Consider the following 15403-nt stretch of genomic DNA (forward strand, 5'->3'; position numbering starts at 1 on the left):
TAGAATCTAAATACTAGCTGTATTAAGCCCACTGAGATGGACAGAATAAATTGGTCACAGCCTGAGGGGCACCTCTTTTCAAAAATTCCCTATTTAGATGCTTTGGGTCTCAGTTACAGAAAAAATCTATACATCAAATAGCTTTAATTCCACTGTCAATATGCTGAGGTCCACTAAATAAATATCTAACAAAACCAAAAGATGCTCTGAATTTGTTATTCCTGTGCCGAGAGTTGAATTTAATTGCTATGCTCTTACTGCTTGGAACCACCAGCTGTACCTCTGTTTCTTGTACAGACCTGCTCCAGGCTCTTCTGAATGTAGAAATGGGCTCCTTACCTGTTTTCTGGCAAATCAGATGGCTTAATCTGGAAGCCGCCATTGACAACAATCTCATGGGCCAACACCATGTTGGTAACGCCTTTTGCAGTTTCCATCAATTCCTCCATTGACACAAACTGAGGGGGGCTTGCTGTTGGAAGATGAGAGGCACTTCAGTAAAATATTCTATTGGCTTAAACTTAAACACTGCCAAACTTTAATATTTCATTGCATAATAGTTGTGTCCACACACCCCCATTTTTGGGGTGAAAAAATTGTATTTTAGTTTTCCTTGCATAATAGTTGCAGAGACATTTGGGGCCCTTCCTTCCCCCCACCTATGAAGTTTGACTGAATTGTATTGGTGGTTGTTTGATACTATTACTGTTATATTAACTTTTGTTGTAACTTTTGTTTTATTATCTTATTGTGTTTTAATAATAATAATAATAATAAAATAAAACTTTATTTATACCCCGCCACCATCTCCCCAATGGGGACTCGGGGCGGCTAACATGGGGCCATGCCCAGAGCAATACAACATAATAAGATATAAAAACAACATATCATAGCACCATTCAAAATACAATAAATAATAATAAACAGAACATCAAGAAATCAAAAAACCAATAAAGCAAGGGCAGGCCGCGTGAACACAGAGATAAAACCCGGAGTGAGAGGGACAGAGGAGTACTCCACTATGGGCAGGGACATTTGGAAGGGGTAATCTAGAGGATAGATGTTCGGAGGGGAGTAATACGGAGATCTATAACAGAAATTACTCACCAAAAGCACAGCGGAAGAGCCATGTTTTCAATTCTTTCCTAAAAGCTAACAGAGTGGGAGCTTGCCTAATTTCAGTAGGTAGTGAGTTCCACAGTCGGGGGGCCACAGCAGAAAAGGCCCTCTCCCTTGTACTTACAAGGCGGGCCTGGGATATAGGCAATGGTGATAACAGGGCCTCCCCGGATGATCGCAAAGAACGGGCAGGTTTATGGAAGGAGATACGGTCACGGAGGTAGGTGGGTCCCAAACCATTTAGGGCTTTATAGATGATGGTCTGCACCTTGAATTGGGACCGGAAGATGAACGGCAGCCAGTGGAGCTCCTTAAACAAGGGAGTAGATCTCTCCCTGTAATTTGCCCCTGTTATTAATCTGGCAGCCGAGCGTTGGACCAATTGTAATTTCCGGGCCGTCTTCAAGGGAAGCCCCATGTAGAGTGCATTACAGTAGTCCAGTCTAGAGGTAACTAAGGCATGGACCACCGTGGTCAAGTCAGACTTCACGAGGTATGGTCGCAGTTGGCGCACAAGTTTGAGTTGTGCAAAGGCCCTCCCGGCCACCGCCGACACCTGTGCTTCAAGCGTCAGCGCTGAATCCAGGAGGACCCCCAAACTGCGGACCTGTGATTTCAAGGGGAGTGCAACCCCATCCAGCACGGGTTGCCACCCAATACCCCGATCTGCCGTACGACTGACCAGGAGGGCCTCTGTCTTGTCGGGATTGATTCTCAGCTTGTTCCTCCTCATCCAGTCCGCCACAGCGGCCAGGCATTGGTTCAGCATCCGAGGGGCTTCCTTGGATTCAGATGGAAATGAGTAGTGGATTTGCGTGTCATCTGCGTAGAGATGGCAACGCCCTCCAAAACTCCGGATGACCTCTCCCAGCGGTTTCATGTAGATGTTAACCTTTGTATGTTGTGCTAATGTATTTGTGTTGTTGCTTCTGAGCCGCCCTGAGTCCCCGTGGGGAGATGGTGGCGGGGTATAAATAAAGTTGTTGTTGTTGTTGTTGTTGTTGTTGTTATTATTATTATTATTATTATTATTATTATTATTATTATTATTATTTCCAAAGGCAGTACAGTTTAAAAACTATGAAATTGAGGTCTTTGGAGCTCTGCTCTTCCCACCGAGACAAGGTAGTTGAAAAACCTGAAATTGACATCTCTGGAACTCTGATCTTCTCTCCTTCCTCCTTTCTCCAAAGAACTTCATTTCAGATTTTGTAAACTGTCTTGCCTAGGAGGAAAGAAGGAAGAGTGGAGCTCCAGATACAACCATTGTATAGTTTTTAAGCTGAACTGCCTTCAGAGAAAGAAGGGAGGGAGAATCAGACCCAAATGACTCTCCAGTTTAAACAAACAAAACAAACAAAAAGGAGGCTGTTTGTTTGAGGCTGGATCATCCCTCCTCCCCTTTCGGAAGTAAAGCATTTTATCTTTTTTTTTTTTTTTTAGAAAATCAGAAACAAGAGAATCAAAGGCAGATTTTTTTTCAGTGCGTAATAGTCTTGATAAAAAAGTGGGGAAGGTGAAACTATCACGCAGTGAAATATGGCAAGCTGCAACCTCCTCACTCAACAGCAGAATATTAGAACAGCAGGTTCTAACACAGTGTTAGGAATCCTAAGAAATTTAACTATTTCTGATGCAGAGAATTTTCCATTCCTCTTGTTTACCAAACGTCTCCCAAATCCAGAGCAGACCCCTTGAGTGGGAGGGAACTAGGGCCCAACCAGGGCCCTGATCTCAACTGGACTCTCCATGATTGTTAATTCATTAATCTTTAAAGGTATGGCAAAATACAATCCCCAACATGTTGTTGAACTGCCCCATCATTCTGAAAGGCAAAGATATAAAAGCACACTGAAAATTATGTTAGAATTGTGAAACACACCAAGGTACTTTCTAGCCTATGTGGCAGACATGAAAGAAAGCAAAAGAAAATTTGTTACAAGAGATATTTAAAAACAGATTACAATTGGATCCAACTCTATTTTTACTGGGACTCCCAAACCTACAAACAAAAACCACGAAATTCAAGTCAGTGCATTGGATGATTATTGCAGCAAGACAGCTCTATGCAGAAAACTGGAAAACTAAAGGACTACCCCTAAAAGAAAGTTGGATTACAAAAATTTTAGAATTGACAGAAATGGAGAAATTATCTTCCTGATAAAGGAGAAGAATGGAAACCATTTATAGCATACTAGCTATGCCCAGCCACGTGTTGCTGTGGCGAAGTATGGTGGTATGGGAAATAAAGTATTGAGGAATTGGTGGTAGTTAAGGTAAAGGGTAAAGGTTTTCCCCTGACATTAAGTTCAGTCGTGTCTGACTTTGGGGGTTGGGGCTCATCTCCATTTCTAAGCCGAAGAGCTGGCGTTGTCCGTAGATTCCTCCAAGGTCATGTGGCATGACTGCATGGAGTGCCGTTACCTTCCCGCCGGAGCAGTACCTATTCATCTACTCTCATTTGCATGTTTTTGAAGTTTAGGGTTGGCAGAAGCTGGGGCTAACAGTGGGGGCTCTCTCAGCTCTTCCAATTCAAACCTGCGACCTTTCTGTGCAGAAGTTCAGCACCTCAGCGCTTTAACACGCTGCGCCATCAGGGGATATTATTTCCGAAATGTTGTGAATATACAATATTTCTGATTTTTTTTTGTCTGTCGGAGGCAAGTATGAATGCTGCAATTAGGGAAAATGATTAGCATGTAATGGCCTTGCAGCTTTAAAGCCTGGCTGTTTCCTCCCTGAGTGAATTCTTGTTGGGAGGTGTTAGCTGGCCCAGAATACCTGTCTGGAATTACCTTGTTTTCAGAGTGGTGTTCTTTGTGATATTTTATGTGCTTCTACTGTCTGTGGCCATCAGAAAACAAAGGATTTGCCAGACTTTGATGATGGGAATACTCTGTTGGGAGGTGTTAGCTGGCCCTGATTGTTTCCTGTCTGGAATTCCCCTGTTTTCAGAGTGTTGTTCTTTATTTAGTGTTCTGATTTTAGAAATTGTTTTGTTCTGTTTTATTATACCACAGTAATTTGTATATATTCTGATTTTAGTGTTTTCGAATACTTGGAGCCAGATTGCATTCATTTTCATGGTTCACAGCAACATAATAATAATAATAATAATAATAATAGTAATGATAGTAATAATAATTACTTTGGTAATTCACACTGCTTCACTCCCTCCTCAGCTTCCTTTCTGGAAGAATCCTTTTTTGGGAGGTGTTAGCTGGCCCTGATTGTTTCCTTTGTGGAATTCCCAATTTCCCTACTTTCAGAGTGTTGCTCTTTATTTACTGTCCTGGTTTTAGAGATTATATTGTTCTGTATTATTCTACCACAGTAATTATTTCATATTACAGTAGAATCTCACTTATCCAACATTTGCTAATCCAATGTTCTGGATTATCCAACGCAGTTTGCCTTTTAGTAGTCAATGTTTTTGTAGTCAGTGTTTTAAATTCATTGTGATATTTTGGTGGTAAATTTGTAAATATAGTAATTACTACATAGCATTACTGCACATGGAACTACTTTTGCTGTCAAATTTGTTGTATAACATGATGTTTTGGTGCTTAATTTGTATAATGATTACCTAATTTGATGTTTAATCGGCTTTTCCTGAATCCCTTCTTATTATCCAACATATTCACTTATCCAACGTTCTGCCGGCCTGTTTATGTTAGATAAGTGAGACTCTACTGTATATTTATAATCTTATATTATCTGCTTAGAATTGGATTATATGAGGCCCCTTCTACACAGCTGGATAAAATGCACATTGAAGTGGATTATATGGCAATGTGGAGTCAAGATAATCCAGTGCAAAGCAGATAAAATAAGATTATAAATGGGTTATATAGCTGTGTGGAAGGGCCTTGAGTCTAGACTGCCATATAATCCAGTTCAAATCTGATAATCTGTATTTTATAAGCAGTGTGGAAGAGGCCTAAGTGAGGCCTAACTCTGCCTGTCCCCTGGGCTGAGTGGGTTGCTAGGAGACCAAGTGGGTGGAGCTTAGCCTTCTAACTGGCAGCAATTGGATAAAAACAATTATTCCTCTCCCTCTAATTAGGACTTTATTTTTCTTTTCTTTTTGTTGTATCAACCTAGAGGCATGGATGAGGGATTGTGCTGTCAATTTTCGAGGTTGTGGGGTGTTTAGTTTTGGTGTTTTGTCCACTGCCGTGATTCCATCACTCTTTTATATAGATATAGATATACACATATACATATATGCACATACACACACACATATAAGCAGTTCCCAAGTTAAGAAGAAGGTAGGGTCTGAAAAATTGTTCTTAAGTTGAATTTGTATGCAAGTTGGAACAGGTACATTTGTAAATTTAACTCCAGCTATACACACACACACACACACACACACACACATATATATAAACGCTTTGGATAGCAAAGGGAAGGGTTAACACCCCTGTGGCGTTTGTTTGGCTGTGTGGGCCCCTGTTCAGAAGACTTCACCTCATTTTCTGTCCCTGTGATACTTGGATATTTAAAAAATTGGTTTGTTGTGGAAACAAAGACTGATGATAAAGCTTCAGTGTGGACACCTTTTCCCTATGAAAAATATTTTTTTCAGGAGTGAATTTTTCTTCCGAGGGGTAGATTTCTCTCACTTTCTGTTGTCTCATCCCTTTTCTTAACTATGAGTTGTTTATAAGTCAGATGTTTGTAACTTGGGAACTGCCTGTACTGGCAGGTTTTGAAGACTGAATAAAAAATTAAAGTAGTAAGGTAGAATGAAGAAACTGTCTAAAATGATAGATTAGTAGGATTATAACAATATTTTCATTGTGTGTCTTTGAGGCAGGAAGTCCAATATTATCATTCTGGTAAGGACTGAGTTATCAGCTACTAATTCAGTGCAGAGAAATCTGATCCTGCTAAATATAGGGATCAAGAGAGAGAATGAGGAAGAGGGAACATGCTGCTTTATATCTGGTCTTCTGAAAAAAGAAAAATTAGCAACAAGAAAGGTAAAGTGAAGGCTGCCAAATGGATGTCATGTGCATTACAGTAAAGATTTCCCCAAAGGGAGGACAAAATGAAGAGTATTGGAAAGGAAGACTGATAAAAAGTAAAACCCCTTGGGTCAAGAACCCATGATAAATAAAAGTCAGTAGTTTCAGGAAGATACCAGAGTAGGAGAAGATTTTAGTCCATATTCAGTAACCTAAAAACCAAGATTTGCAGACTAGACTACTTCATGTAACTGTATACTTAATCTTGAGGCCCATTACTTCAACATTCCTTGGAGTATGGCACAAGAGGGAATAGGAAGCCCAATTCTAGGGATTCACAAAAGGGTTCCTTTAAATAATACATCTTATTGAAAGGGAAATGAGATATTGTTTGTTCAGAAGTGTTCCATTTAAATGTTAAAGCAAAAGAGAAGCTACTAAATAAAGGTTTGCTTGTTGTCAGTGGAAATAATGAGTTCCAAGTAACAAATTTGCTTACGTTCCAGGGTGTCGCTTCTGCTGGGAGTTGGGGGATTCTGTCGGATCTTCTTCCTGACCGACTGCTCCGAGTTCTCTGCATTTTCCTGTTGGTTATCCTCCAACTTGTCTGGTTTTCCCTCACTTGAACCCGGCATGTCTTGGTCCTGAGACATTCTCAGATTTTGGGACTAAGAAAGAAAGGAAAAAGTTAAACCGGTTCATGTAATACCATCATGGTGGCCAAATTCTCTGCTAACCTCTAATACAATTTTACACTTAATGCAGTAGCTCTATATTGAATGCATTTCAACAAAGTAGAAGAGAATTTGACTTCTACATGTTAAATTTCCCAAAGACCAAAATATAAAGAAGTATATTGTCTTAATATATATATAATTCTCTATATTTCTGTCTTTGGGAAATTAATATGTAGAAGTAAATTTTCTTCTACTTTCTTGGAATGCATTTAATTTAATTTTGTGATTTCAGATACCTGTACTTTAAAAGTGGTAACAGTCACGTCCTATTAATGAGGTTAGACTATGATCTATTCCTAAAAATGCACTTTGTAATACAATTAACTAATGAGATTAACTGTTGAGGGAAAGTTAACCGTCTAAATGAAACTGCCAGATGCACATTTAATTTCATTTATATCCAGCCTTTTTCACAGCCTGGGGCTCAAGGTAACTTAAAACAGTTAAAAGAATAGTGTGCATCTACACTATAGACATGATGCAGTTTGATCCCTCTGTAAATGTCATGGCTCAATGCTATGGAATCAGGGGAGTTTGGCCTTCTATGCAAACCACAACTCACATGATTCCATAGAATTGAGTCATGGCAGTTGAAGTGGTGTCAAATTCCATTAAATCTATAACATAGATGCTCCCATAGCTAAAGAAACCCCTCCCAAATGCAGCACTTAAAATATAATTAAACTATACAAAAAATTAAAACTAGCTAAGGAACATACCTATTATAAACAACCAATAAATGAAACACATAAAGACAATACAGCACACTCCTCAAAAGCCCAGTCCCCCAAGGCACTCAATCTTCAAAAGCCTTCCAAAATAAAAAAAAAAGGAAATCTTAATCTGCCTTCAGAAAGTTTTCAAGTAGGGTGCCAGGTTAGTCTTCTGTAGGAAGGGAGTTTTAGGGGTCTTCCACACAGCCATATAACCCAGAATATTAAGGCAAAATAACCCACAATATCTGCTTTGAACTGGAATATATCCCAGTTCAAAGAAGATAAGGTGAGATTTTATTCAGCTGTGTGGAAGTGGCCCTAGAGCCACCAAGAAGACCCTCTCCACTCTTCCCACCAGATGTACTTGTGTGGATGGTGGGACAGAGAGATGTTCTTCTGCACAGGACCTCATGCAATGCAAATTAATTCCTCTTTGGTAACACACACATTTTATCACAGTGTCTTCCTTCCCAAGTGTTTTGTAAGAATCTAAATCTAATTGCTAGTTCTGTCTTAAGTAAATCCACAGAATCAATGAAAAGAAGTAGGGAATAGACTAAGTAAATGCAAAGTACAAATACATATGCTCACAAATGCATATTCTTTGTAGTGAAAGCCTGATGAGGTCACAGACAGTAGCAGAATATGTCACCATTTTAAAATGACAATTCCACAGGAGTGACCTGACTTTCAATTATAATTATTAATTAGAATAAAATGATGCCACTAGATATACCCATTATTAATGGTTATTTAGAGTTCAAAACAAGTCTCCAACAGTGTTTTGAGTGGGTGGGCTGTTAATAATTTCCCAAGCTGAAAAGTAGCAATACTATGACAAACTGGATTTTTCTGAGTACATTCAGTGGATGAAAGATGCCAATGTGACCGACTCCAGCCAAGTTTCGTGGCTGTGATGGCTTTTTCTAGTATATTCAGGTGGCATGGCAATTAAGGATTGAACTAGATGGCTCTTGGGGAATTCCTTTTTAACTGTAATTTTAGAAAAAAAAGCAGAATGGCAACAATAAAGCATAATTATTTCAAGACAACAGTGAAAGCCAGGATGTATGATCAACCCAAATCTGGACAAATCTGTGCAAAATAGTAAAAGGACCCATGAAAATCCAGCACCCATTGCAGGGAATGTAAAAATGTACCTGTTTGCTAACAAACTATTTGATTAAGAAACTACTTCACCTCAGCAGTGCTTTTACTCCAGCAAAACGTGGTTCAAAGTTTCAAAGGGAGCTGTGGGAATGGTTTTGGTGCAGTAGATACCTGGACAAGAACAAAAAAGACAGAGAAGAATAAATTAAATCCAATTGTAAGAGCAGACTGAATCAAGCACAACTTATGTTAATACCAAGTTCCTGTTTATTCAATGAGTCTATTGCAGTTGGAACTAAGAATTGGATTTAGGTCTTGGGTCTCCTGTCAAAGCAATACTTTCGGTCACTGTTTTTCCGTTTTACATGGATGCTGAGACAGAATTGGGTCTCTTTTTGACATAATTAGATCTGCTGAACCCATTAGATTTATTTACATGTTGGCATGCCATTGAACAATTGACTGAATGGAGTTACTCTAGCTGGGACTAACAGGATGTCACCCCTGGTTTTAGTATATAGTTCTTCAACACATTGGGTATCTTCAAGTTCTATAGTGTTCTCTCACTACTTTGCAGTTTTTCCTCCCATTCATCTATTGTCGCTAGAGCCCCCGGTGCAACCCTTGTGCCAGCAGGACTGCTGACCAAAAGGTCGGTGGTTCAAATCTGGGGAGAGGAGTGAGCTCCCATCTGTCAGCTCTAACTCCCCATGTGAGAACATGAGAGAAGCCTCCCACAAGATGTTAAAACATCAAACATCCGGGCATCCCCTGGGCAACGTTCTTGCAGATGGCCAATTCTCTCACATCAGAAGTGACTTGCAGTTTCTCAAGTTGCTCCTGATATGAAAAAAAATACATTGTCCTAAAATACTCCCCCTTTCCTCTTCATCTTTTCCACAACAAAGGCCTCATCCACACTGCTATATAATCCAGTTTCAGAATCCAGATTATCTGGTTTGAACTGATTTATATGGAAGTGTAGACTCAGGGGCACCTTCTTCTTCTTCTTCCTCTTCCTCCTCCTCCCCCTCCTCTTCTTCTTCTTTCTTCTTCTTCTTCTTCTTCTTCTTCTACTTCTTCTTCATTATATCTCATTTGTATCTCTTCACCAAGACACAAAGTGGCTAACAACACTAAAAACAATGCAATTTAAAATCCACAGCATTATGGATATTAGAATTAAACATACAACTCAATTACACTATAGCTCAATTACATTTTTACTCTAATGGCCTTGGTACTGTCCTATAAAATCCTGGGATTTGCAATTTAAGGAGAATTCTGTATGCCAATGGTTCTCAACCTGTGGGTCCCCAGACTGGTAAACTGGCTGGGATTTCTGGGAATTGTAGGCCAAAACACTTGGGGACCCACAGGTTGAGAATCACTGCTCTAATCTTTGATACTTTACTAAATTGCTAAGATACTACAAAAAGCAGACATGGCAGACAAAATGGAATCAAATGTCAGGAGAGAATACTTCTGGAACATGGCCATACTGCCCGGAAAACACACAACAACCCTGTGATCCCAGCCATGAAAGCCTTCGACAACACATGGAATCATAGTACTTTTATTGCATTGTGTGAAATGGGCCTTGAAGACACCAAAGAGATCAGGATCCTTCCATTCATATCTCATTTCTTCTTACCACCCAAGTTCTTCCTCTGTCCCACATTAATAGAAATATATTAGTGACATTCAAACCAGATGGAATCATAATCGTAACCAGACAGCTTCACTAAATTAAAAATAAGCTTACGCCCCATTCACCTTTCCACTACCACAAAACTGCCCGTGGAAAGAGCTTGAAAATAAAGAAGAAAAGGCCTTTTGTAGAGACCCCATTATATTATGCTACAGTTGATCCAGCAAACAGGTTTTTCCAGAATTTGTGCGAGACTTGGCCTAAAAACAGTAGGAAAACATGAGATGTTTCTTGGTTTTGATTTCTTTTACAGCATGACTAAGCTCTTTTCTAAAGAGCTCTGTAAACTGTTAAAAGTTTGACTATACAAACAAGCAGTCAACACAAAGTTAAGTATGTATGTTAAGTTAGCCAATTCTCCATTATTTGTGTTAAACTAAGTTATTTTCTATCCTGCCTCCCATGTAGTGTATAAACAGATTATGAGAGTTTGGACAGGGTTTGCAACTGAAATGGGTAGCAATTAAATAATACTAAACAACTGAAATAATTCTTTTTGGTGGTCAGAGTGGAGGGATTGCTGGACAATTATTTAAAAATACAGCCCCATTATATTCTTGGCAACCCTGGAAGACAGATTATGTTATATACATCTTTGATAAGAACAGAATATCCCCTATTCATCAACTCCGTGAAAGGTTTAAGGGAGGGAGCGAGGAGGTGAGAATCATGGGGATAGGCTCTACAACCTAGGAGGATGCATCTACACTTTAGAATTAATGCAGTTTGACACCACTTCAACTGCCATGGCCGAATGCTATGGAATCCTGGGTTGTGTAAGTTTGGTGAGGCATCAGCCCTCTTTGGCACAGAAGGCAGAACTTTGTCAAGCTACAACTCCCATGTTTCCATTATATTGAGCAGTGGCAGTTAAAGTGGTGACAAACAGTATGAATTCGATAGTGTAGATGAACACCCAGAGTTACCCCTATGGGGTTCCCAAACTAAGGCCCATGGGCTGGATACGGCCCTCCAAGGTCATTTATCTGGCCCCTGCCCTAAGTCTGAAATGACTTGAAGGCACACAACAATAATCCTAGTTAACTTGACTATCTTGTTGGCCAGAAGCAGGCCCACACTTTCCATTGAAATCCTGATAGGTTTATGTGGGTTAAAGCTGTTCTTATTTTTAAATATTGTATTATTTTTTTCGTGGGTTTTTTTTTTTTTGCACTACAAATAAGACATGTGCAGTGCGCGTAGGATTTTTTTGTATTTTTTTTTCAAACTTTAGTCTGGCCCCTCAACACTCTGAGGGACTGTGGACTGGCCCTTTGCTTAAAAGGTTTGAGGACCCCTGATCTATACTGTAGAATTAATCGTTTGACACCATTTTAACAGCCATGGCTCAATGCTATGGAATTGTGGGAGTCCCAGTTTTGCAAAGTCTTTCACCTTCTCTGTCAAGGAGGGCTGGGGCCTCACTAAACTACAAATCTCATGATTCCGTAGCATCGAGCCATAGCAATGCCCAAGTGCATTAATTCTGCAGTCTGAATGAACCCTAAGCCTCACCGGTTCTGGGACAATGGCTTTTCATTCAATGAACAAAAACTTTTAATAAATAATACCCATCTTCCCCTTTAGGCAATTATTAACCCATGTTCTCCTTCAATAGGACTGCTTGAGGGATGACAAAAATCCTGGCATTCCTCTTTCTTTCTTTCTCTCTTTGGCCCCTTCTACGCAGCTATATAAAATCCACATTGAATTGGATTATATGGCAGTGTGGACTCAGGGTCCTTCCAGACAGGCCCTATATCCCAGGATCTGATCCCAGATTTTCTGTTTATCTCTGGTTATCTGGCAGTGTGGACTCATATAATCCAGTTTAAAGCAGAAAATCTGGGATCAGATCTTGGGATATAGGGCCTGCCTGGAAGGGACCTCAGATAATCCAGTTCAAAGCAGATTTTGTGGGTTATTTGCCTTGATATTCTGGACTATATGGCTGTGTGAAAGGGTTCTTTCTTTGTGTTGTCAAAGGCTTTCATGGCCAGAAACCATGGGTTTCTGTGAGTTTTCCAGGCTGTATGACCATGTTCCAGAAGCATTCTCTCCTGATGTTTTGCCTGCCTCTATGGCAAGCATCCTCAGAAGTTTTGAGGTCTGATGGAGACTAGGCAAGTGGGATTTATATATCTGTGGAATGTTCAGGGTGGGAGAAAGAACTCTTGTCTGATTGAGGCAAATGTGAATGGTGCAATTGGCCACTTTGATTATAATTGAATTGCCTTTCAGCTTCAAAGTCTGGCTTCTTACTGTCTGAGGGAATCCTTTGTTGGGAACCACTGATGGCATAGGGAAGCTGATGAAGAAACACAACCTACAAACTACAATATCTATAGGCCACTAAGAAAATCCAACAAATGCTACATTCAGCAAAGGACAAGAGGTATCCTCTTACCTTTGCAAGAGTCTATTGTATACCATGCAGCTGTGAACAAGTCTACAAAGGGACCACCAAAGGCAGCATTGCCCAAACACGAATCAAAGAACATGAAAGGAACTGCAGACTAATCCAACCAGAGAAGTCAGCCATGGCACAGCACTTGATGAACCAACCTGGACACAGTATATTATTTGGGAACACAGAAATGCTGGCCCACTTCAACAACCATCATGTCAGACTACACAGAGAAGCCATTGAAATCCACAAGCATGTAAATAATTTAAACAGAAAGGAGGAAACCATCAAAATGAACTAATGCCCACTGCGCCTGGTTATTTCTATCAATTTTGAGTATGTTTTAATGTATATTTTATGCTTTTGATTTTATGCTTTGTTTTAAAGGTATTTATTTGGTTGTATTTTATTGTATATTGCTGGTCTTGGTCTCCATGCCCTTTCGGGGAGATGGAGCGGGATATAAGAATGAAGTTGTTGTTATTATCATCATCATCTGGCTACCAGTATTAAAAAGATCTACAATCAGAACAATGAACACCACTCAGAAAACAGAGGAATTGCAGACATGAAGCAATCAAGACCAGCTAACACCTCTCAACAAAGGATTCCCCAGGCAGGAATCAGCCAGGCTTTGAATTCTAATCAAGGTGGCCAATTGCAACATTCACACTTGCCTCAAGCAGACAAGAGTTCTTTCTCTCACCCTGGACTTTCCACAGATATATAAATCCCACTTGCCTAGTCTCCAGCAGAGCACACAACCTTTGGGGATGCCTGCTATAGATATGGGCAAAATGTCAGGAGATAATGCTTCTGGAACATGGCCATACAGCCCGGGAAAGTCATAGCAACCCGGGAAAGTCATAGCAACCCGGTTCTAATTTTCCATCCCTAGCCAAATGCATGTGGGCAAAGGGCCAGCTGCCCATCCACACTGGCGCAGCGCTTCTAGATCAAAACAAACAAACAAACAAGACCTCAATGCCAATTGTTTTGCTGCAGGGAGTTTCTTGGGGCCTTCACTCTCCATCCATGGGGAGCAGAATTGGCACTCAAAAGGGAGGAGGAGGAGGGGTCCTTTGATGCTTTTAAACCAGGCCTGGGGAGACGTGGGCCCTCCAGGTGTTTTGGACTCCAACTCCCGCCATTCCTGACAGCCTCAGGCCCCTTCCTTTTCCCCCTCAGCCGCTTAAGCGGCTGAGGGGGAAAAGGAAGGGGCCTGAGGCTGTCAGGAATGGCGGGAGTTGGAGTCCAAAACACCTGGAGGGCCCAAGTCTCCCCAGGCCTGGTTTACACGCACGGAAAGCATTGATGTGACTTTGATTCCCATCGCCACCCTCACGCCCCTTTCCCCTGGTTTAGCCGGCCTCATGGCGAGAATAGGGCGGGATGCATGTCTTGGCAAGGCTCTGTGGCAGAGGAGGCCTCCACCTCGAAGGAAACCCTGTGCTCACCCGTGTAGCGCAACCTGGGGCGCCAGGGACCGGCCTCTCCCTCGCCATCCAGCTCCGGGCTCTTTGGCGGCGAAAAGGGCGCGGCAGGGATGACAGCGAGGAGGGAGGAGGGAGGGGAGGGCCCTGCTCAAAGCCAGGCGGAAGCCGAAGCCGGTTCCTCCGTGGGCGCCGCCATGCTGGCCTGAGAGGAAGAAGGGGAGCCAGGGAGTAGGTTTCAGGAGATCCCACCTCACTTCCTGTCCCTGTGATAATAGAGCCTGGAGGCCGTTTTATAAGGTACATGTAAGCCTAAGGCCCCTTCTACACAAAACCCCACATCTGCTTTAACTAGGTTATATGGCCCTGTAGATTAAGAGAACCCATTTCAAATCAGGCAATGTGGATTTTCTGCTTTGATCACCAGGATTGTCTGGCAGCAAAGAAGGGGCCTAACACTGCAGAATAAATGCAGTTTGACCCTTCTTGGACTGCCATGGCGCAATGATCTTCTGGAGTCATTTGGAGCTGGAGTTTTACAAGGGAGGAGGGAGCAAGCTTGTTTTCGGCTGCCCTGGGGACTAGGATGCGGAACTACAGTGTCAAACTACAGGAAAGGAGATTCCACCTGAATATTAGGAAGAAGTTCCTAACCGTGAGAGCTGTTCAGCAGTGGAACTCTCTGCCCCAGAGTGTGGAGGAGGGTCCTTTTAAACAGATTTTAAAAGGAGGATTTTAAACAGAGGCTGGATGGCCATCTGTCGGGGGTGCTTTGAATGCTATTTTCCTGCTTCTTGGCCGAATGGGGTTGGACTGGATGGCCCACGAGGTCTCTTCCAACTCTATGATTATAAGGTCTTTAGCTTTTTCTCTTTAGTTAATGTCTCAGCTCACTACAACTCCCAGGATTCCATGGCAATTAACTCGGAGTCAAGCCGTTCTAGAGTGTAGATCAGTGGTTCCCAGCCCGTGGGCTGCGGCCCAGCAGTGGGCCACAAGAACAAAAATTTGGTCCACAAAGCTCCTTCCTCTTTACAGTAGAGTCTCTTATCCAACGTTCTGGATTATCCAACACGTTTTTGTAGTCAATGTGTTCAATACATCGTGATATTTTGGTGCTAAATTCGTAAATACAGTAATTACTACTTAGCATTACTGCATATTGAACTACCTTTTCTATCAAATTTGTTGTATAAC

General features: G+C 41.3%; 1 protein-coding gene across 2 annotated transcripts in view; it reads right to left on the reverse strand.

Annotated features, from left to right (window-relative positions):
* The window catches only part of tcp11l1 (t-complex 11 like 1), a 29340-nt gene extending 14906 nt beyond the window's left edge, over nt 1-14434 (reverse strand). Inside the window, exons 1-4 of one of the 2 annotated variants that reach the window (XM_062967761.1) lie at nt 14231-14434; nt 8746-8826; nt 6592-6760; nt 340-472 (exon numbers count right to left, since the gene is read on the reverse strand). In XM_062967761.1, coding sequence (XP_062823831.1) covers nt 340-472; nt 6592-6745 — 287 coding nt within the window. In that variant the 5' untranslated portion in view covers nt 6746-6760; nt 8746-8826; nt 14231-14434. The remainder of the gene's footprint in view (nt 1-339; nt 473-6591; nt 6761-8745; nt 8827-14230) is intronic. The other variant, XM_062967760.1, reaches the window with a different exon arrangement.
* Between the last annotated feature and the right edge of the window lie 969 nt (nt 14435-15403).

Source organism: Anolis carolinensis, chromosome 1 (genome assembly GCF_035594765.1).
Source record: "Anolis carolinensis isolate JA03-04 chromosome 1, rAnoCar3.1.pri, whole genome shotgun sequence".
In the NCBI taxonomy this organism is placed as follows: domain Eukaryota; kingdom Metazoa; phylum Chordata; class Lepidosauria; order Squamata; family Dactyloidae; genus Anolis; species Anolis carolinensis.